The sequence below is a fragment of the Lissotriton vulgaris genome, chromosome 8, assembly GCF_964263255.1.
Source record: "Lissotriton vulgaris chromosome 8, aLisVul1.2, whole genome shotgun sequence".
NCBI lineage: Eukaryota > Metazoa > Chordata > Amphibia > Caudata > Salamandridae > Lissotriton > Lissotriton vulgaris.
Window position 1 is genome coordinate 328,246,392 of NC_141696.1, and position 22,953 is coordinate 328,269,344.

At 47.4% G+C, this 22,953-nt stretch overlaps 1 protein-coding gene across 1 annotated transcript in view; it reads left to right on the forward strand.

Annotated features, from left to right (window-relative positions):
* Positions 1–22,953, forward strand: part of C8H3orf52 (chromosome 8 C3orf52 homolog) — a 153,012-nt gene that overhangs the window by 119,000 nt on the left and 11,059 nt on the right. Inside the window, exon 5 of the mRNA XM_086934084.1 lies at positions 15,625–15,695. Coding sequence (XP_086790210.1) covers positions 15,625–15,695 — 71 coding nt within the window. The remainder of the gene's footprint in view (positions 1–15,624; positions 15,696–22,953) is intronic.

Below are 22,953 nucleotides of genomic sequence, written 5' to 3' on the forward strand. Positions count from 1 at the left end.
CAGTGGCAAGCTGACCATAAGGGATATTCTAATATTTTAGAAATCACATTTGGTGCACTCACATAATCATTCTTTTAGTCTATTAATGGATTATATAGAAGACCATCAGGTGTTATTAACAGTGTCTCTCCATCTACAGTGATTTTCCAGTAATGTAAAGTGTAGTTCACTTGTTTCCCTTGTACCTTAGCTGTACAATTCCTACTTACTAACTTTCTGTTCCTTATAGTCCAATTACCTGTCTTGTCATCAAATTCTGATATGTTACGACACTTGTTACTTTTTATAGTCCTACATATCGGGAAGCTGGGTTACAACCTGAAACATGGTGCTTTATACATACAGATAATGCATTTACCTTGGCATTGTTTTCCACTGCAGGTGTCACTTGGTATTGGGCTTGAATATTTGGCAGTATGGCACAATGTGGGTACCATCGAATCCATCCTTCTCCATAATCTCAAGTTACATTGGATATGAGGCATCTTTTCCTTGCACATATTTTGTATAGGCACAGGGGTCTAATATAGGCCAGTTGGGACACTGAGCTTTCTGGATATTGCTCTACAAATCCAGCAATGCTCAAGGCCTAAAGCCTGGGCGACTTTCTCATGTATTCTAATGAAGGGATGGTCAGCAGGTTGTTGCAATACAGGTAGCACACACATAAGTAAGGTACTAGAACATATTTTTTGTACTATGCGATGCATTGTTGTTAGACCTGGCACCTTGGCGTGAGTTTCCCTTCCAATTTTTGCTGATGTGCCTCCGATGTTTTGCTGGTTTTCCGATACTCAGGGCACTGCGCCACGGCTGACCCGTGCCGCAGTGCAAGTGCTCCCTACTGTAAATTGTACCTGCGATTGGTATCCATGATTGGTTCATTGGATTTACTGTTAGTCCTTAGTAAAGTGCACTAGGAGTGCCGGGGCTTGTAGATGCCAATACTGCTGGTGGGCCTGCAGCGCTGGTTACGCCACCCACCGAAGCAGCCGTAAAGATGTGTCTGGGAACTGCGACCGCAGAACCCGCGTGCGGTCTCGTACTGTCACGCTAGCTGGGCAAGTGCACCCACTTGCCAGCCCCCGAACCTTCCCTTGACTACATATTAGTCACCCCTATGGTAGGCCTGCGGGCAGGGTGCGTTGTAGGTGTAAGGTAGGACAAGCCCTGATGTGTGTGGCATGTCCTAGTAGTGACTTACAACCAAGACCGTATTTCACTATTGAAGGCTACCTGCTCCATTAGGCCAGACTGAGCTGCTGGAATTATTACACCCTATAATCCCAGCAGGCTCAAGGAGCATGGTAGCGTGTCGTGTTTAGTATGCCTGAACTCAGGATGATAAAATATTTCTTGTAGTCAAGTTTATTTTAGTATCCTGTGTTTGCAAACGCTACTTTTAGAAAGTCAGCGTTTGCTTGCCTAACCATTTCAGCCGCCTCTGCTGGTATGTGTATCTGACTGTCTGGGATGTGTGAGTGACAGGGCTGGGGGATGACAGGTGGTGAATGCGCAGATTACACCTTAGTGGGAGGTAGGAGTGGCTCTTGACTCTGGATCTTGCTGTGCTCTGCCACCACAATGCTGGCTCCACCCTCCTGGGGAGCGACTGATGACTCAGCCGACACCTGGCCCAGAAAGGGCGAAGCCCCATCAACAAGGTACTCTGGCGGCCCCTGTCCGCACAATGCTGGCTCCACCTCCTGTGGGGCGTCTGATGCGCCTGCCCCTCACACTGAAAGCAGAAGCCGGAGTCCACACACCAGGGTACTCAAGGACTGAAAGTGGCTATGCAAAGGCCCCCCTGGCCTGGGAGAACAAAAGAAATACCGTATAAAAGAAGGAGCCCTGCTCCTTGAAAATTAGATCCTGTTTGGGCTACAGAAGGAACTCTGCCCGACGAGAAGGACCGTGAAGGACAAGGAAGAGTGCTGTCTCTTGCCTGTGTCTGGTGCCTTGCTGCCGAAGGAGAGGAAAAAGGAAAGACTGCGAGAAGACTTTTACTTGACAAGACTTTGTGCCAAACTCTGCTGAAACGATCTCCAAGGGCTTGCTGCTGAACTTGCCCCCTGACCAGCGCCCCAGGACCAGTGGGCGCTACACCCTGAAGAAAGCGACTGTGTGTGCTGCTTATCGCTGCAGTACGGACAGAGGGGTCTGGGAGCGCCGGGCAAGCCTGCCACGCTCCCCGTAATCCAAGGCATTGACATCCTCCCGAACACCGTGACCGGGACCCAAGGCAACAGCGAGAGCAAAGTGAGGTCCAGCCGCCGCTGGCCTGAACACCGTGACCGCATCTGCACCGGGAACCGAGAGCAAAGCAAAGGAGGACCCGTCCGGTCCAAGCTCCCGAGCTGACTGTGCTTCGAGCCATCAGCCCACCTGCAAAGACGGACAGCCGCCCTGTGAGAACCCCCCTCTGGTCGGTATCCTGCCCGACAGCTCAGCTGTGAGCGCACAGCTGCAACCGGCCCTTGGCTGGGTACGTCCTGCACTTGGGGACCGTACTGCCACTGGCCGCCACCACAACAGCCGCCGCCTCCAGGGTCGGAGCGGACGACGAGGAAAGGACCCTGCCACCACAGAGCACCGCTGCCCCGGATGACCCGTGACCTGCTGGCTGAGAGCCGCAACGAACAGCGACCCCGGGAAGGCAACGCGACGTGGGACAGCTCCCCTGGAAGCCGCCCGCTCTACAAGAACTTTGTTGAACTGGCCAGAAGGCCCTAAAGAACTCTGATTGCTAGAAAGAACTGTGGCAACTTGAACTAAGTAACTCGGAACCGCTATTTGAAAGTTTGATAACTGTATTCACAAGCCTGCTTGAAACTTATATAAAGATATATATTTTTACAGAATACAGTCTGGTCTCATTGTGTGGTGGGTTGGTTGTGACGGTGTAATATTGCAAGTGTTTAACCCTATGTGCCCCAAAGATTAACCTACGACTGCTTAAGCCACACTACCTAGAGGGTAAGCAGAGGTTGTCTGGAAGGTAACCCTCAGCCCTGACGAGGAAGAGAGAGTCCCTGCTTGTCGCTAGTGTTGCACTGCGCCAACTAGAGCCTCCCCCTTCCTACATTGGACGCAGCGGTGAGGATTTTCGAATTTACACTTGCAGTATCTGTACCTTAACTTTTGACCATTGCACAGTGATTACAGTCCAGTTACTTAGCCACAGACTTTGCTTTTTGCCGAAAGAAGATTCCGAGTGTGAGAACCATGCCAGGCACGAAGAGCCTGGATGGAGCGGAGTCCACGACCTCTGAGGTGTGCGAGGTGGAGTGGGACGCCGCAAAGCTGGACAAATACTCAAAGACTGAGCTGAAGTTTTTCTGTAAGAAACTCAAGGTTCCGCACGCTGGTTGCAAGAATAAGCCAGAATTCTACAAGGCCCTGAAAGCCTGGATAGAGTCCAGAAAGGCCCCGGAGGATCAAGATGCCCTCGCGGAGCAAGATGCGACTGAAGAGCAGAATGCACCTATGGATCTGGTGGATCTCGAAAGGCAAGACAGCGTGCACAGCTTTGGTAAAGGCCTGTCGCCAGAGGAGCTGGCAGACAGGAAAGAAACAAGGAATCACGAAAGAAAGCTGGCAGAATTCCAACTGGAGCTTGAAACCAAAAGAATCGCGCTGGAAGAGCGAAAGCACCAAATGGATTACGAAGTGAAAATGAGGGAGATGAGTCTGAAGGAGAGAGGTTTGGACCATCCTCCCTCTGGTGGCAGCACATCACCAGTGCAGGTAGAGTCAAGAGTGCACATCCCGAAGGACGTAGTTAAAGAGTTCTTTAAGGGGGATGACATAGGACAGTGGTTTAGGGCATACGAGGTAGCCATGTCCTCCCACCGGGTCCCTGACAAGGATTGGGGAGCGGGGTTGTGGGGAAGGTTCCTTAGCGAAGGGCGAGATACCTTGCTAGATTTGCCCATTGAGATCCTATTCCCACATGAAAGAAGCTTTGATGAGCAGGTACGGGCTTACCCCTGAAATGTATAGACAGAAGTTTAGGGGATGTACTAAGCGGCCTGGGAATACGTATGTGGAGTATGTGACTTATTTTTGCAGAGCACTGGATGGTTGGGTGAAGGGTAGCAAAGTGAATGATTTTCAAGGTCTCTTTGATTTAATTGCATGGGAGCACTTGTCTGATCACTGTTTTCCTGAGTTACGCCAACACCTGATCGATAGCAAGCTATCCAACCCGAGGAAGCTTGCTGAGGAGGCGACCGCTGGCTCAGCACCAGGGTCCACAAGGGTCCCGTGGGAGACTCCGCCAAGAGTGGGCAGGGTCCCCAGCAGAAGAGTGGGGGGGACAAGGGGGGAAAACAGAAAGGGTTCCAAAAAGGCCCCCAAAGTAGTTCCCAGGGGAACCAGCAGCCAGGTTCTCAGCCTCCCCCACCCCCAAAGCAGAATGGGGCCCGACAGGTAAGCCTGTTCCAAAGGGGCCCTTCAATTGTTACAAATGTGGCGAGCCTGGACACATATCCAGTGACCCCAAGTGTCGCCTGTTTGGAAAACCCGCACCCACTGGTGCTCCGCCCCGTCAAGTGACTAGTGTTCACTTAGGAGAAGAAGTGATGGTCCCGGGGGGTGGAGATCCCGTTCACATGACCCTGGTCTCGCTAGGAGACAGTGAGATGATCCCTACGAACTACCTGCCCTCTAACACTAAGAAATATGGGCAGGTGGTGATCATCAATGGCAAGGAAGCTGAGGCTCTTCGAGACACAGGAGCCAGTGTGACTGCAGTGAGGCAGCACCTGGTGTCTCAAGAGCAGGTTGTACCCCATGCCTACTGTAGGGTTATCAACGCTGATAATTCTGAGAGTCAGTGTCCGATGGCTCAAGTTCCCTTCGAGTGGGGGGGGGGTCTCTGGTACTCTGCAGGTCTGTGTAAGAAAAACCATGCCTGTTGACTGTTTGCTAGGGAATGACTTGGAGCACTCCCCTTGGGAAAAGGTGGAGAAGACGACTCACCTGCGGATGGTGGGTCTGCCTGACTGGGCGTGCGTGACCACCCGGTCAATGGCAGCCAGTAGGGGTGATCAAGAGGTCCTGGGGCCTGAAGGAGAGGCCCAGGAACCGGCCTTAGGGAGAAGGCGCAGGGGCGCGGGAAACCGGCCCCTAAAGTTCCCACGGTCCAGGAGGAAGCAGACCTTGAGGGGGATGCCCTGGAGCCTACAGGGGAACAGATCGCCGAACTGGGGGACCTGCCTGAGCTGACCCATTGGCAGCAAGAAGGAGGACCCTCCAGGGAGGAATTCTGCAAGGAGCAGAAAGAATGCCCTTCTCTCGTGGGTATGCGGCAGCAGGCTGCAGACCAGGCCAATGGTGTTCAGGCCAAAACACATTACGTGTACTGGGAGAACGACCTCCTGTATTCAGAGCCTAAGGCTGCTGAACCTGGGTCAGCCCGTGTGCTGGTGGTACCCCAGAAGTTCAGAGCCTTCCTACTGGGTCTGGCTCATGATGTGCCTTTAGCAGGACATTTGGGGATGGACAAGACCTATGACAGGCTTGTCACCCACTTTTACTGGCCCCAAATGCACAAGAGCTCAGACGCTCATTGTAGAACTTGTCCGACTTGCCAGGCAAGTGGGAAGACCGGAGGGAAGAACAAGGCTCCCCTCCAACCCTTCCCTGTGGTTGGTACGCCATTCCAGCGAGTGGGTATTGACATCGTTGGGCCTCTGGACCCCAAGACAGCCATGGGCAACAGGTTCATCCTGGTCTTGGTGGATCATGCATCCCGGTACCCTGAAGCCATCCCTCTGAGGACAGTGACGGCCCCCGTGGTGGGACGTGCACTGATGGGAATTTTCTCACGAGTAGGATTCCCTCTAGAGGTGGTGAGCGACAGGGGGACCAACTTCATATCCAAGTATATGAAGTCCCTTTGGCAAGAGTGTGGCGTAACGTACAAGTTCACCACACCTTACCATCCCCAAGGTAACGGGTTGGTTGAAAGATTCAACCGAACCCTGAAGGGCATGATCATGGGCCTAGAAGGTCCAATGAGGCGTAAGTGGGACGTCCTCTTACCATGCCTGCTCTTTGCATATCGCGAGGTACCACAGAAGTCCTTAGGGTTCAGCCCCTTTGAGCTGCTGTACGGTCACCCCGTGAGAGGACCGCTGAGTTTGGTAAAGGAAGGCTGGGAGCAATCTCCCAGGAAACCTCCCCAGAATGTATATAGCTACATGCTGGCCTTCAGAAACCAAACCAGACGCTTCAGACAACTTGCCGAGGCAAATCTGGAAGCGAGCCAGGAGGAGATGAAGCGGTGGTACGACCAGAATGCCACTCTGGTCGAGCTTCAGCCTGGACAAGAGGTGTATGTCCTGGCCCCAGTGGAGCCCTGTGCCCTTCAAGATAAGTGGACAGGTCCATTCGAGGTTGTGGAGCGCAAGAGCCCCGTGACATACTTGGTGGACATGAAGACGCCCAGGAACCCTTTGCGGGTCCTACATGTCAACCGCCTCAAGCCCCACTTACGAAGGTCCGAAGTGGGCATGTTGTTGGCAACTGATGACGGAATGGAGGAGGAGTCGGAGCCTCTTCCTGACCTCTTAGTGGCCTGTGAGAAAGACGGGTCAGTGGATGGAGTTAACCTCTCACCCACCCTGACCCCCGAACAACAGGAAGACTGCCGCCAGTTGCTGGGGCAGTTTCCCGATCTGTTCTCCCTGGTTCCGAGTGTCACAGATTGGTGCGTCCATGATGTGGACACCGGAGACAGCTTACCTGTGAAGCATAAGGCTTACAGGGTGACTGACAGGGTCCGGGCCTGCATCAAGGAGGAGGTCTCCAAGATGCTTGCCCTGGGGATGGTTGAGTCTTCCAGCAGTCCTTGGTCCAGCCCCGTGGTCTTGATTCCGAAGGCTGCTGCGCCGGGAGCCACACCCGAACTCCGGTTCTGTGTGGACTACAGAGGACTCAATTCAGTCACGAAGACTGACGCGCACCCCATCCCCAGAGCTGATGAGCTCATTGATCGGCTAGGGGCTGCTCGGTTCCTCAGTACGTTTGATTTGACGTCTGGGTACTGGCAGATCGCCTTGACCGATGGGGCAAAGGAGAGGTCGGCATTCTCGACACCAGATGGGCATTTCCAGTTCCGGGTTATGCCATTTGGGATGAAGAATGCCCCTGCCACCTTTCAGAGATTGGTCAACCAGGTGTTGGCTGGGCTGGACGAGTTCAGTGCCGCCTACCTGGATGACATCGCGGTGTTCAGTGGCACCTGGCCAGAACACCTGCGACACCTCTGGGAAGTGTTGATGGCCCTGCGCAGAGCAGGCCTCACAATCAAGGCAAGCAAGTGCCAGATTGGGCAGGGTTCAGTGGTGTACTTGGGACACCAAGTTGGGAGTGGCAAGGTAGCACCCTTGCAACCCAAAATTGAGACCATCCTGGCTTGGGAACCCCCCAAGACCCAGACTGCAGTGAGAGCCTTCCTGGGGCTCACTGGGTATTACAGGAGGTTTGTCAAGGGCTATGGCACGATCGTGACCCCCTTGACAGAGCTGACTTCGAAGAAGCAGCCCAGGAATGTGATTTGGACTGACACCTGTCAGAAGGCTTTTGACACCCTGAAGACTGCCAATTGCACGGCGCCCATGCTTCTGGCTCCTGATTTCTCCAAGGAATTCATAGTGCAAACAGACGCTTCAGAGCATGGTGTAGGGGCTGTTCTTTCACAGATGACTGAGGAGGGCTTTGACCAACCCGTAGCCTTCATAAGTAGGAGGTTACTTCCACGGGAAAGTAGGTGGAGTGCAATAGAGCGTGAAGCATTTGCTGTGGTCTGGGCACTGAAGAAGCCAAGACCCTACTTGTTTGGGTCTCACTTCCGAGTTCAGACAGACCACATGCCACTCAGATGGTTGATGCAAATGAGGGGTGAGAACCCGAAACTGTTGAGGTGGTCCATTTCTCTACAGAGTATGGACTTTACGGTGGAACACCGCCCTGGCACCGATCACGCCAACGCTGACGGTCTGTCCAGATTTTTCCGCCTTAGTGATGTGGAACTCCCTGGGGAAGGGTAGTTCCCCCCACATTTCAGCTGGAGGGGACACATGTTAGACCTGGCACCTTGGCGTGAGTTTCCCTTCCACTTTTTGCTGATGTGCCTCCGATGTTTTGCTGGTTTTCCGATACTCAGGGCACTGCGCCACGGCTGACCCGTGCCGCAGTGCAAGTGCTCCCTACTGTAAATTGTACCTGCGATTGGTATCCATGATTGGTTCATTGGATTTACTGTTAGTCCTTAGTAAAGTGCACTAGGAGTGCCGGGGCTTGTAGATGCCAATACTGCTGGTGGGCCTGCAGCGCTGGTTGCGCCACCCACCGAAGCAGCCGTAAAGATGTGTCTGGGAACTGCGACCGCAGAACCCGCGTGCGGTCTCGTACTGTCACGCTAGCTGGGCAAGTGCACCCACTTGCCAGCCCCCGAACCTTCCCTTGACTACATATTAGTCACCCCTATGGTAGGCCTGCGGGCAGGGTGCGTTGTAGGTGTAAGGTAGGACAAGCCCTGATGTGTGTGGCATGTCCTAGTAGTGACTTACAACCAAGACCGTATTTCACTATTGAAGGCTACCTGCTCCATTAGGCCAGACTGAGCTGCTGGAATTATTACACCCTATAATCCCAGCAGGCTCAAGGAGCATGGTAGCGCGTCGTGTTTAGTATGCCTGAACTCAGGATGATAAAATATTTCTTGTAGTCAAGTTTATTTTAGTATCCTGTGTTTGCAAACGCTACTTTTAGAAAGTCCGCGTTTGCTTGCCTAACCATTTCAGCCGCCTCTGCTGGTATGTGTATCTGACTGTCTGGGATGTGTGAGTGACAGGGCTGGGGGATGACAGGTGGTGAATGCACAAATTACACCTTAGTGGGAGGTAGGAGTGGCTCTTGACTCTGGATCTTGCTGTGCTCTGCCACCACAATGCTGGCTCCACCCTCCTGGGGAGCGACTGATGACTCAGCCGACACCTGGCCCAGGAAGGGCGAAGCCCCATCAACAAGGTACTCTGGCGGCCCCTGTCCGCACAATGCTGGCTCCACCTCCTGTGGGGCGTCTGATGCGCCTGCCCCTCACACTGAAAACAGAAGCCGGAGTCCACCCACCAGGGTTCTCAAGGACTGAAAGTGGCTATGCAAAGGCCCCCCTGGCCTGGGAGAACAAAAGAAATACCGTATAAAAGAAGGAGCCCTGCTCCTTGAAAATTAGATCCTGTTTGGGCTACAGAAGGAACTCTGCCCGACGAGAAGGACCGTGAAGGACAAGGAAGAGTGCTGTCTCTTGCCTGTGTCTGGTGCCTTGCTGCCGAAGGAGAGGAAAAAGGAAAGACTGCGAGAAGACTTTTACTTGACAAGACTTTGTGCCAAACTCTGCTGAAACGATCTCCAAGGGCTTGCTGCTGAACTTGCCCCCTGACCAGCGCCCCAAGACCAGTGGGCGCTACACCCTGAAGAAAGCGACTGTGTGTGCTGCTTATCGCTGCAGTACGGACAGAGGGGTCTGGGAGCGCCGGGCAAGCCTGCCACGCTCCCCGTAATCCAAGGCATTGACATCCTCCCGAACACCGTGACCGGGACCCAAGGCAACAGCGAGAGCAAAGTGAGGTCCAGCCGCCGCTGGCCTGAACACCGTGACCGCATCTGCACCGGGAACCGAGAGCAAAGCAAAGGAGGACCCGTCCGGTCCAAGCTCCCGAGCTGACTGTGCTTCGAGCCATCAGCCCACCTGCAAAGACGGACAGCCGCCCTGTGAGAACCCCCCTCTGGTCGGTATCCTGCCCGACAGCTCAGCTGTGAGCGCACAGCTGCAACCGGCCCTTGGCTGGGTACGTCCTGCACTTGGGGACCGTACTGCCACTGGCCGCCACCACAACAGCCGCCGCCTCCAGGGTCGGAGCGGACGACGAGGAAAGGACCCTGCCACCACAGAGCACCGCTGCCCCGGATGACCCGTGACCTGCTCGGCTGAGAGCCGCAACGAACAGCGACCCCGGGAAGGCAACGCGACGTGGGACAGCTCCCCTGGAAGCCGCCCGCTCTACAAGAACTTTGTTGAACTGGCCAGAAGGCCCTAAAGAACTCTGATTGCTAGAAAGAACTGTGGCAACTTGAACTAAGTAACTCGGAACCGCTATTTGAAAGTTTGATAACTGTATTCACAAGCCTGCTTGAAACTTATATTAAGATATATATTTTTACAGAATACAGTCTGGTCTCATTGTGTGGTGGGTTGGTTGTGACGGTGTAATATTGCAAGTGTTTAACCCTATGTGCCCCAAAGATTAGCCTACGACTGCTTAAGCCACACTACCTAGAGGGTAAGCAGAGGTTGTCTGGAAGGTAACCCTCAGCCCTGACGAGGAAGAGAGAGTCCCTGCTGGTCGCTAGTGTTGCACTGCGCCAACTAGAGCCTCCCCCTTCCTACAATTGTCTTGAAAGTTATGGAGTGTCTTTCTGTCTCAGTTCCAGGGCACTTTCTCTAGAAGTCAGTAATGCTTGCAGTGTGCTGTCATCTGCTTCTCCTCCTGGTCTGTAGTCGTCTTATTCAGGGTCGGTTTCGTGCCCTGCGATGTCCTCTTCAGTCTATTTTCTGGCAGGTGCAGACCATCACCTTTTCGAGACTGCGTTCTGTGCTTCACTTAACAGCATCTGTTGGTGTCACCGTCCCTGTGACACTTGACGTTGGGCCTTCAGAGTTGTTCTTTGGAATGGTTTGGTCTGCCTCCCGCTTGTCCAGTATGTTGCTCTGTTCCACGGGTGGCCGGTGCTCATCCGTTACAGGTACCTCTGCCTCAGGTGTTGTCGCTGCTGCTCTGCATCATGTTCCTTGCTGCCACTCAGGACGTCCCTACACCTTTACAGTTGTCCGCGCAACCAGGAGCACGATGTGGGGTCCGGTCCACCTAGAAATAAGAGAAACATCTTTTATTTTTCTCACCATGAACATATCTTCAGGTTTTAAAGCGTGTGAGTGTTCCAAGGGAGGATGGGGCAAAGCTTCCTTCGTCTGGAGATGGTGATGCCTCAAGACTTCTGACAACTGTATAGCATAGTCAGAAATGTGTTCATCCGTCCACAGCAGTGCTGCTTGGAATGCTGTGAGAGGCAACCTTAACCCCACTGACATAGCCCATCCTTCAGTACCTCATGGGGGGACAAGAGGGTTGTTCTAGATGATGCCCCTCTTATGGCATGCAGCACTAAAAGCAGCGCATCAGGCAATTTCAGGCCTGTTGTATCAGTTGTCTTCGCTAATTTTATTTTTATTGGGGAGTTTATTCTCTCCACCTGGCCTGAACGTTGGGGGTGGTAAGGAGCATGCAGGAGCATGCAGTTTCCACTCTATTCCCAAACAGTCACACATTTTGTGCACAACTGCAACCACAAATTCACCCCCTCTGTCGCTACTTATGCCCTGGAGAAACCCAAACCGGGGTATGATATCTTTCATCAAGCATTGCACAACATTTGCAGCATCTTTCTTCCTTGTGGGAAATGCCTCTACCCATTTTGAAAATTGATCTACAGATACCAGCAAATATTTGAATTATTTCACTAAGGGCATATAGGTGAAATCTATTTGAATGTTGGTAAAGGGACCCTGTGGTACTGGCAGGTGATCATGGGTAGCAGGGGTCCGACACTGGGGAATACTGGGGGCAGTGACTGATGCCCTGACTCGCTGCACAGAGCGCACAGTGCCCCTGCTATGCATTCTACACATTTATCGTAGGAGCAAGAGCCAAAGAGTGGCTTCTCACTTTATCGCCCTGGGACTGGTGGTGGAGAAGCCACTGATCACTAAAAGATGGAAATCCCCTGAAGGCCCTTGGGCAAAGGCTTGGAGACGCTCCCTACAGGTGTGGGCTAAGGCAGAAAGCATTGCGCTGCATCAGGAGGACACACTAGGCCTACGCAAAATCCCAATTGCAACACATTGGAACACAATTCTATGTGACTTGCAGAGACAAGACAATGACTTAATGGACATATTAGTCCCCAACATCACTGCATAACATGAATTAGGAGAGACGCGCTAATAGCAAAGAGTGTATGGGAGAGGGACTACCAGCAGAAATACAATCGGACAACACCTGATATAGTCCTAGAACTGTGCGCCTGCAGATTGAGATGAGAAGGCATGTGCGCGCCCAATGAGGTGGGGATCGGGGGATGCTCTAGTTCTAGTTAAACACCACTGCCCTAGTTTTGTTTACTTTGTCCCACACTTTATTACCCACTTCCGAGTTGATGGACTGATTCACAGTTCACGCACCATTGCAGTGCAGATGGAATGCTCCTAATTGCTAGCCCCCATTGATGTCAGGGATAGTGGGCCAAGCGGCTGTATGCAGCAAGATATAGTGACAGAATACCTAATGTGTACAATGTTATTATTATCCACAAACTAGCTTTGTACAAAAGTCAAACCCATATGAGGTAAAGCACTCATGTAAGCTAACCAAACTGTGACCTGTGTTGTGAATGTCTGTCCTGTTCATTGAAAATAAATAATAAAACCGATTTAAACAACAAATAGGTAGCAAGGGTCCAACCTTTAGCATGTTGGGCACAGATAAGACATTGGGAGCAGAATTGTGCACTGAAAGCTGGTATAATTTTTATCTGATGAAAGCATTCATCCCCCCCTTATGCCATGTGAGTAGGTCCATGAGCCAGCCATGTAAGAGGCAGGAACATACTGCGTGGGGCCACAGGCCTTCCATCCAGGTGGACCCACAATCCCTCATCATTCTGATCACATCCAGAAAGTCATTAGTTCTTGGTAAGTCCTGAAAGTGTTTGACCATGGGGCTCTAATCTTTAGGGTAGTAACCTGGCGCTACAGCTATAGACAAAGGTGGTTCAGAAGCTGGCACTTGAAATAACCTCTCATCCTGCTGTCCCATCTCAATGCTTACTGCACTTCTTTTCCTACATATAATGTGTGCTCAAACAACTCCATTGTCCAGCACAATTGTTTGTCTGATATGTAGGCGTACCATTCTTGCACTGGCCCTGTGATGCTGCAGTAAACTATACGGGCCCAGGTACTAATGTCAGCTACACTAAATGAGTGACCAGGTCACTCTCAATGTCAGGGCTGTACTTAAACAGTTCTTAAAATACGTTCTCATAAAAAATCTCATAAAAATCTCTCTGTAATGGAGTCCATTGGTAACGTGTTGGAGAGAGAGACAAGACAAGCGGTGCACATAACACATAACAGAGAGTCCCTACTTAATTTGCAAGTAGTAAATGCTCTATGAGCCAATTCTAACCTGTCTGTAGATTTGTAAAGGAGGGGGAGCACTGTGGAGGACATAGCAATCAGTGTGGTCAGAGATAGACATAACTAGCCTAATGGGTCTAAGATAGGGCGGGGGATAATTGGAATTGATTCCCCTATCTGTGTGATACATACACATGGATATATATTTTTTATACAGTACCACTGGTACCTTTTACAAGGGGGTTATATGTGGGCCAGGGGTGGGCCAGTTGTCGAAACAAAGGTACAGTTTTGGGAAAGATCAAAGGCACTGGGAACGATAAATGGCAGCTGTATCTTTAATGGCCATTTGTACAGGTATGCCTAGGTGAGGTCTGAAGCTCTTCATTCTTTCTCACTCTCAAAATTTCCTGCTGAACTATTTGCACCTTTTTCTATTTTTGGACATTTTTTCTGTCTCCCTGATTTTATGTGCTCTGATAGCTGCCACCTAAACAGATTAAATATGGGTTAAAGTACCATCTTCCGTGAATCATAGAGATATTGCAAGTCACTGAGGAGTTCCATAACCATATAGAACAACAGGGCTGAAGGTTGACTTATTTTTATAAGGTTATGGAACTCCACGATGACTTGCAGTATCCTTATTATGTACGCCTAGGTGGCACTTTATCCCATATATTGCATGACAACAAAATCACCTTTCCCACTAACCACTTAAGACCTTTCTATGTAGCTCTTTCATACGAAAGAGTGAGGATGTTTTCAAACATGCAGAATAAAAATAAAACCTGTTGTGTAAAATTAAACACATTAAAAACCTGCTAGATATTTGTTGCAAACAGATATTAGAAACAGTTCAAAACATGTCTGGTTTTTTTTTCAAAATTGAAGTTGGCATAGCTTGGAATATATAGAAACATGCAGAAATATTCTAGCTTTTCTCAAACTATCTTAAGGAGTGCAAAACATAAACATGTTCTCTCTGCTTGTCACTGTAGTCTAGAAAAATTGAGCAGAAGAAAGAAAAGCAACATTTGTTTTTTGTTGCTTTAAACAGCTGCTTCAATTATGCTCTGTGGTCTGATTTGCCTTTAACCTTGGCTGCTGGCTCTGGCAGCAGGCATTGTAATGTCAGAACTCAACTATAATAGTCGAGTTCTGACATTTCTTTATAACCAGCAAGTGGGTGTGTCACAAGTCGCCGATTATAAAGAAATTATAGACTGGCATTCATACAAGGATTAGTATATTTGTTGATTTATATAGCGTGGCTTATTACCCGTGAGGGTATGCAGGCGCTGTCAATGTGCACAGGGAGTTTAAGTGAATTGCCCAGAATCACAGGATGTTGTGCCGGGCATCGAACACGGATCCCCAGCTCTTGAGTCAGCAGCTCTGTCCCCTGCTCCATATCCTGCCACTTGCAGATTACAGAATCCAATGTTTAAATAACAGATAAAGAACCCCCTTCTGTACATTATAAGGATACTGCAAGTCACAAAAGGAGTTCTACAACCATACAGAGGAATGAGGCTGAAGGCTGAGTTCCTTTATAAGGATATGGAACTCCAAGTTGACTTGCAATATTAGACCATAGTGCTGATCAGTGGGTTAGGCACTTCTTGGTGAGTCAGAGGCCAAACTTTCTCTGCCATATCTACCAGCACGAGCACCGTGACTTTCTTCCAAGATGGTAGTACAATCCTAACCCAAGACTGTACTTACATATAGTAATCCAAAAGGAATTGGACATTGACAACTGTTCAACAGCACGACCACTACATGTCCACACCCCTGCATTAATGGGTTAGTGCTGTGCTCAGAGCCTGGTTATATTAGAGTGCTGGATATTACAGGTTACCTGTGGTAACTGAGCTTTAATGTCACACTCTGGTGGCTCTTTCTACATGATGTGCTAAAACGGTCATCTAAGGGGCAATAATTTTGTCGAGTTTTCCATTCAAAGGGAAGGGCATACCAAAGATCAGTGTTCGTCTGCCCTCTAGGGGACACAACTAGCATAACTAGCAATAAGGAGTTGGTGCATTAGCACCGGAAGCGCGAGGAGTGTGAGGGTCTCTCTGCATCTAAAACATTGCTGGAGTTTATTAACTACCTCAATACCATGCAGGGGCCAATATTTATTGCTTGTAATTTGCCTCATATCACGCTTGTTCCGTCACTGTTGGCCATGCTGCTATCTATAAGAGCGTAAGCATGCGCAGTAAACATTGACCAACAACATGGACATGTAATGACACTACACCGTTTCTAATGCAGCTATGCCACTGGGGGGCTTCCTGTAGCGCACTTGTCATTGTCTTTTTCTTATGGAATTGTGTTCTGTTTTTTAGATCTCGGATGTATATAAGACCTCACCAGCCCTTGGACATTATTTTGAATCTGCCAAAGTTATTTCTCTGAGGTAAGAAAGAGGTATACAGATAACATGTAAACAACAGACTTTTAGAGGGCATGTGTGAATTTACAGCCAATCTTGTCAGTGTGCTTGTGTCTATGAATGTTTCAGCGTCTGTGCCCGGGGCATTACGATTTACTAATCGCTTAATCTCCAATCAACTCCAGTGTTTAACATTCCAACCATTGAATGCTGGAAGCAAATATACGTAGATCAAAATCAGTCTACGTCAGGATTCATGAAGGATGTAGCGGAAAACAACCACAGGTTAGGTAGTTCTTAAAAGATAAAATAAGTTGTAAACAAACAAAAAACACTTCACATAGGCTTAAGCAAAAGGAGGTGAGTGGAATGTAGACTGCAAACCTGTGCGACACACGTTACAGAAGAAGAAGTCAAAGGCAGCGGCTGCGGCTGCTCCTTCGCAATGGCGGAGGAGCATCACTGTAGGGATGTTAAATGAAGATCAGGTCACGTAGGTTCTTGTAGAAAGATGTATTTATTAATCAAATTGACATAAGGTGGAAGTTCATATATAAGATAAGATAGTAAGAATAATCCTGAGGTAATTCCCCCTAGTAAATCCCCACCAGGAGCTGTCACCAGTCAGCTCAATCCTTAGCTCCTAACTGACACTAGCATCAGAACATAACATTCCAATCTGTGATAACATTCCAAATTATGACATATGTGAAACAACTAGAAAGCCAACACTACACATCTTCCCCTTTTACACATTTAACAATTGCAATCAAAAACTAAGATGTTAAAGAGCAATTACACATAATAATAGGATACAGAAAGGAGGTACGTAGAAATAGGAGAAGAAGATAATTAAGTAACAATGAAGAAAAAGAGAAGGTGAATTATAAGAAAAGAAAAATTACAGTAACATCTAAGAGGTGGAAAATAAAGCAAGATCAAAACCAAGAAGAATCAACAAAGAAAAATCAAGCAAGATTAGAAGCAAGAAGAATCAACAGAGAAAATCAAGCAAGATAGAACTAAGAAGAATGAACAGAAATCAAATGAAAATACAAAAGACAACACATCTTCTCCCTGAAGGAAAAGAAGAAAATGATAATAAGAATATGGACACTGAACACAAAATTCACGGAATCAGCAAACACACCAATTGGCCAGACTGGTGTAATTGTGAAACAATGAACCGAGTAGTGAAAGGTAGAACCAAGTAAAGCACAAATATGAGAAAGTTAAAATAAGAAAAATGCTCTTACATGAAAACAATTCGAAATCCCAGAATCATAGGAAGAAAGGTGAACATTAACATCCAACAAGATCATGAACAGAAGAAAGGTTGCCAGCAAGAATTATTAATTCTGAATGAAACTTGTAAAAACAGTTATAAACTGGCATAATAAACATAAAACAGAGCTACTCGCATATAACACTGAGGAAAAGTATCCAAAAAAAATAATAGATAGTGAAAAACTGGCATAATAATCTCTCGACAATATCACATGCATATAACCCTGAAGAAAAATTGCCAGAAAGAATAATTAATTCTGAAAGAAACCTGTAAAAACAGGCGAAAAACTGGCATAGTAATCACATAACAGAATTACGTGCATGTGACACTAAAAAATTTTAAGTAATAAATGAATAATGACAATTCATGTAACGTACGTCTACGCACATAAAATGTCTTGAAAACCTTTGCGCAAAGGAGACAATCATAGAGCTCAAATATATATATATATTTTTTCAGTTTAAGGAATTTTTTATTTTGTTAAAAGAAGGTACAAAGCAAAGATAACATAATAATACAGTAGAACCAAGTGATACAATGTGATGCAGAGAAAAAAGCTATAAAACAATGGTTCATTAGTAAAAGAAAGAAAATGAAAAGATAGGGAGAAAAAAGAGAGAAGGAGAGAAAGAAAAGAGAAGGGAAAGAAAGAAAAGGAAAGGAGAAAGAAAGGATAAGGGGGAAAGAAAAACAAAGGATATACAGGCCCAGGAATCAGAGAGAAGGGGGTGGAGCTCAAATATAATCAATAAAATAAGGCTTAGTGCACTGAACCTTTAAAACTGACATCAGCAATTAATCAATAAACCAGTAAAATGTTGACAATATAGGTCCACTCATAAGAGAAACAGAACTATTTACCTTAAAATATTCTGTATACCAGAAAAAAAACATTGAAGAAGCAGAAAAGAATACACCAAATAATCACTTGTACTATGCATAGCTCATAAAATCCAATGTACCAAATGGAGTACAAATGTAAGAACAAGAAAATAAGAAATTAAAATAAATAAGGTAGTCACCGTTGACTCCATCAATAATACGAGAAAATGGTATAGAAGTGAAAGTCACCATTGAATTATGATAGAAGTTGTGATATAAATCATCTGTTTCAATTTTAAGAAGGTGCAACCTGAAGAAAAAAAAACATATTTGCTGCCTCGCCCCGCAAACACAATAATTAATGAATAGCTGAACTTGCTGTAAAATATAAATGCCTTTGATGGTGTGCATGTCACTGAAAGCATGCGTGGCGTTGATGTTGTTGCACTGTCATAAAGCATATAACTAAATAGAACTCGCTACAAAATAAATACCTCTCATGGTGTGCATGTCACCAAAAACATGCAACGTTGAAGTAGTTGCACTATAATCACAAATGATGAGTAAGAATAAAACAGTACCTGGGATGCGAGCGAAGGAAAACCACTAAAATTACCAATATCCTTACATAGTGGTTGGCAGCTAAAATGAAAATCACGAAGGTCCGGTCGTGCCAGTCAAAATGGAAGCACGCAGAACGACGTTGCGCCGGTCTGTGCTCCTCAAAGCTTGTAGAGCGTTGGGACGTCATCAGGAACAGAGGAGAATCCTCGAAGCTGGAAGCCACAAAAAGGTTGCAGGCGTCATCATGAATAGATGGCAGCATTGAATGTAAGCACGTGCGGCTCTGTATGCCCTCATGAAGAAATTTTAAACTAAAATGGAGGCGGTTCAACTGCCAATGAAAGTCAACCAGAACAGCCATAGTTTAAAACGTTGCAAACCTTCATCATAAGCAGAAAAAAAAATATGCGCGTTTTGAAAAAGTGACACGCTTCTTTAACTTCAATCTGCTGTTCGAAGTAAAATGTGTGCTGGAAAGTAGCAGAGAACGGAAGGTTCGTTTACACACAAAACATGTCGATGGCTTCAATAACTGTGTGTCTATAAAATAACTTCCAGATGATGGCAGTAATAATATGTTACGATACTCAAAACTGCTACTGAAGATCGCAGCACTTTACATGAAAATCTTGAAGTTTATGCAGGGAAAGCAGTGAAACGCTCTCAATGAAAGCAAATAAATGCTAAACTTCACTGGACATAGGAATATGGAAACAACGTTGCAGGCTTGATAACCAATAGGGTGCAAGCTTTCAAATCTGTAGGTTATTAATCAAACACTGCAGACTTTTAATCAGTAGGCTTCTTGAACAAGTGTAGCTGAAGTTTATTTTAAATCAAAGCCTTACAAAGCCGGGACTAGAAGATAATGTTGGCTTACAAATAAGCAGGCTCATAAATCAGGTGCCACAGCTAATAAATTAGGTGTAGTCACTTTTCAATCAGGTGAACCAGTTTTTTAAATCGGGTGCAGCAGCTTTTAAATCAGGTGCAGCAGTAGATAACTTAAGATTTTAGAAAGCAGGGACTGGCAGATTAGTTGGAGGACGACCATAAGAGTGGAATGGTCACTGGGATGCAAGCGAAGGAAAACCAGTCAGCTCAATCCTCAGCTCCTAACTGACACTAGCATCAGAACATAACATTCCAATCTGTGATAACATTCCAAATGATGACATATGTGAAACAACTAGAAAGCCAACACTACAATCACCCCACAGGCTGAAAGACAACAGCTGAAAAATAAAACAATATTTTACTATTGTTTTATTTTTCAGCTGCTGGTTGAGCCAGCCTGTGTGTGTGTGGGGGGGGGGGGGGGAGAAGGGGCTAGCCGAGCCGGGCCATGGGAGGAAGGAGGAATGGAGTGATATGTACACTTCTAAGTGCGCCATGTCTGTTTGGCAGGCCGTCTTAGGCCGGCCAAACAGACATGCGTAGTTAGGTTTCTCCAACCCTGCTGTATCGCACAGCCGGGTTGGAGAAATAGCACAGACTCTCTGTGCCTGAACGAGCGCTAAACCAGCCAGCTCACGCCAACCCCTGCACTGCTGTCATGCTTGGCGATAGCATGAGAACAGTGCAGGGATTGCACAGGGAGTCTCTGATGCTGTCCCGGTGTCTGCTGGACCAGGAAGCAGAGGAACACCAATCCACCCACCCCACCACTTTTTGTTTGTGTTGACCGCCACTGGATGAATGCACTCATGACAAGCGGTCCTATAAATGGATCACACCTGAATGTATTAGGTGCGATACATTCTAGCCAATTCTAGCTGTTTGGGAAATACATGCTATGTTGGTGCTTACTTTAAAAAGAATTTTTTTTTTTTTGGTTTCCTCATATACCGTTATGGACTTCTTGAAGGGAGCTTAGGCAACTCAATCCGAATAGGTCAATCCTACCCAGGCCTTTTGCTAAACGACCAAGTTCAGAAGGAGCCGAGCCTGATCCCTCAAGTTGCCACTGCCTTCCCAATCCACTCCTTTTCTCGCCGTATCTGGCACCCTGCGTTACTAGGGAGATATGGGAACCAACAGAGCCCAAGATAAATCATAGGAAGACCAAATTACCTTTACCTGTCTTGCCATGTCACTATAGGCTTCCCACCAGTTTTGATAAAATTTGGATCGCAAGCCATATCTGATGTACTGGTAAGAATGATATGTTTAAGGCAGCTCGAAAAAGACGGAGGTATTGGATCCTTCCAAGCTCTGCATATTTCACGCTTTGCGAGAAGTATAACATAAAAAATAAGCCTTGTATTGAGATCATTGATGTTATAGGCGGCTCCCAGACCAAAAAGAATAGTATTGGTTGTTATTACCATTGATGACTGGAGAACCTCCCCCAGAAAGCCCTGTACCCGATCCCAATAATTTCTTATTTCTGGGCAAACAGCCAGCATATGTACGTCATCAGCGGCCAGGAGTCTACATCTTGGGCAATGGTATTCTAAGTTAGAAAATTTCATACGTTTTTTGGGGATATGTATGCTGGTGCTTATTGCACCAAAATTCTCATGTTCTGTTAAATACATGGCTTTTTTCCTCGATAACTATTGCAAGGTTGGTCTTGCGTTAATGCATATATCGCAATTAACTGGGCTGCTTGTAATGAGGGCCTTATCATTCTAAGGTAATGAGGCTGACCCCTAGCCTGGCTTTCTCACTGGAGAACAAGTGCACTCTAAAGTTCCAGGCATGTGAAGATTATAATGTACGTCAAAAAGCTGATATTGCAACAGGTGTAAACAAGTATTGGAAAGCCATTCGATGTGGCTCTTTATAGTGAGATTTTCTCAAGCTTCAGTAAGACACAGAGAAGAGGGGCCATGTCTGCAATAACAGTGCTCACTTCTCTACCTCACAGAAATGGTACAACAAAGACTAGGATGACCACTTCACTCCAAGTAATTACGGACATTGTCTTCAGTCCTGAAATTTTCACAAAGAAATTATGCAGTTCAGCAGTTAGTCTAACTAGTCCAATGGAAGCAAAGAAAGGCTCCAACACCCAGGATGCATAAGGATATCACATAAAAGTTCAGGATTGGAAACAGAGACCTAGAGGGTTGATGGCCACCTTAAGCACCGACAGCAGCAGTGCAGCTTCCTCACAGCAGGATGTAACACCCTAAGTGCCCAAGGGTATGCCCAGATGTGGGGCCCGTGCTCATTATGTCACTGGAACAAAGCGAGACCCGACTGAAGAGCCCCATTCAAGGCAAACTCGGTCTTCAGTTGATGATGTTCAGGTGCAGCGAGTACCTGGCCTGGCAGTCCAGTTGGAGGAGGGTCAAGATTAAATGCATACGGCTGGGTCCAAACTAAGAAGGCGTGGGCGCCAAAACCACAGTGGGTTTGACTGCTACCTGCAGCGATTGCCAGTGGCTTTACTTACTCCAAGCGTTCCTCCCATCACCGTTTGTGTGCCTAATGTTGGATTGTTAGTGCATTGTCATGTAGTGCTCTTCAAAGAGGTGAGTCTTTAATTTAGGTGGGCGAGTCAACAAATTAACAGGGAGAGCCGAGCCAGAACCGAGCCATGGGTCTGGCCTGAATCTTAGAGCCCATGCACGAGCCCTGAAAATGTTTGCTGAGTAAATCATGGACCAAACATCATATAAAATATTATAAAATACCTTCAAAGTTCTAAACTGTTTATTTCTTTAGCATGTGGACATCTTGACATTAACACGTCATATTATAGCATTGCACTTAAAAGTGGTCATTTTTAAACATGAACATTTAGTGAACTAAGAGGCACGACAAATGTCAGGTAAAACCTGCACTGGCCCAGAATATTACATTGTATTAGAACATTGGAATGTTGTTAGCTCCATTGAAAACAATGGAGTGCTCCAGGCTTATAATGGCTGGTTTTAAGCCTGGAGCTCTAACATTCCAATGTTTCTTTTTCACAGCTCTGGCTGTGAACAAAGGCTTCAGGGAGCCTGAGGGGATTCCAATCCCCTCATGCTCCCATAAGGCTTTTTTTCTTTTTTGTTAGAACATTCTGCCCTCTAGTGGCAGAATGTTCTAATAGCCTTATAGCCCTTCATAACTGGACTATACCGGCTATTAAAGACCCTCTCCCTTGTTAAAGGCCCTCGCCTTCGGCTTGGGCCTTTAACGCTGGAGAGGGCCTTTAATAGCCGGTATAGTCCAGCTACGAAGGGCTATAAGGCTATTACGGCGGGCTATAAGGCTATATTATGTTAAGGCTGCTTATTCAACAATTTGTGCACCTTTCAGCAGTTTTTATATAGTGCGAACTCGGCCCGAAGCTTTTGGAGCACTTTACATAAGCACCCGTTACATTACACAGGGTCACCGTTCTTTGCTTATAAAGATGGGGAAATTAAGTGACTAGACACAATCACAGGATGTTGAGTGGCGCCATGACTTGAACTGGGATCCCCAGGTCCAAACTCAACAGCTCTGGTCCTCACACCACATACAGGGTACCGGGAGGGAGGCAGGCAGAAGCCACATGTAAGCTAGTCTCGTTATGGGCTTGAGGTTCCCACAGGACCTTGAGCAGAGCCAGGGCCAGGCTTGAGCTTGTTGTGTCTTGCCCACCCCAGGTCCAACTCATAATCCTCT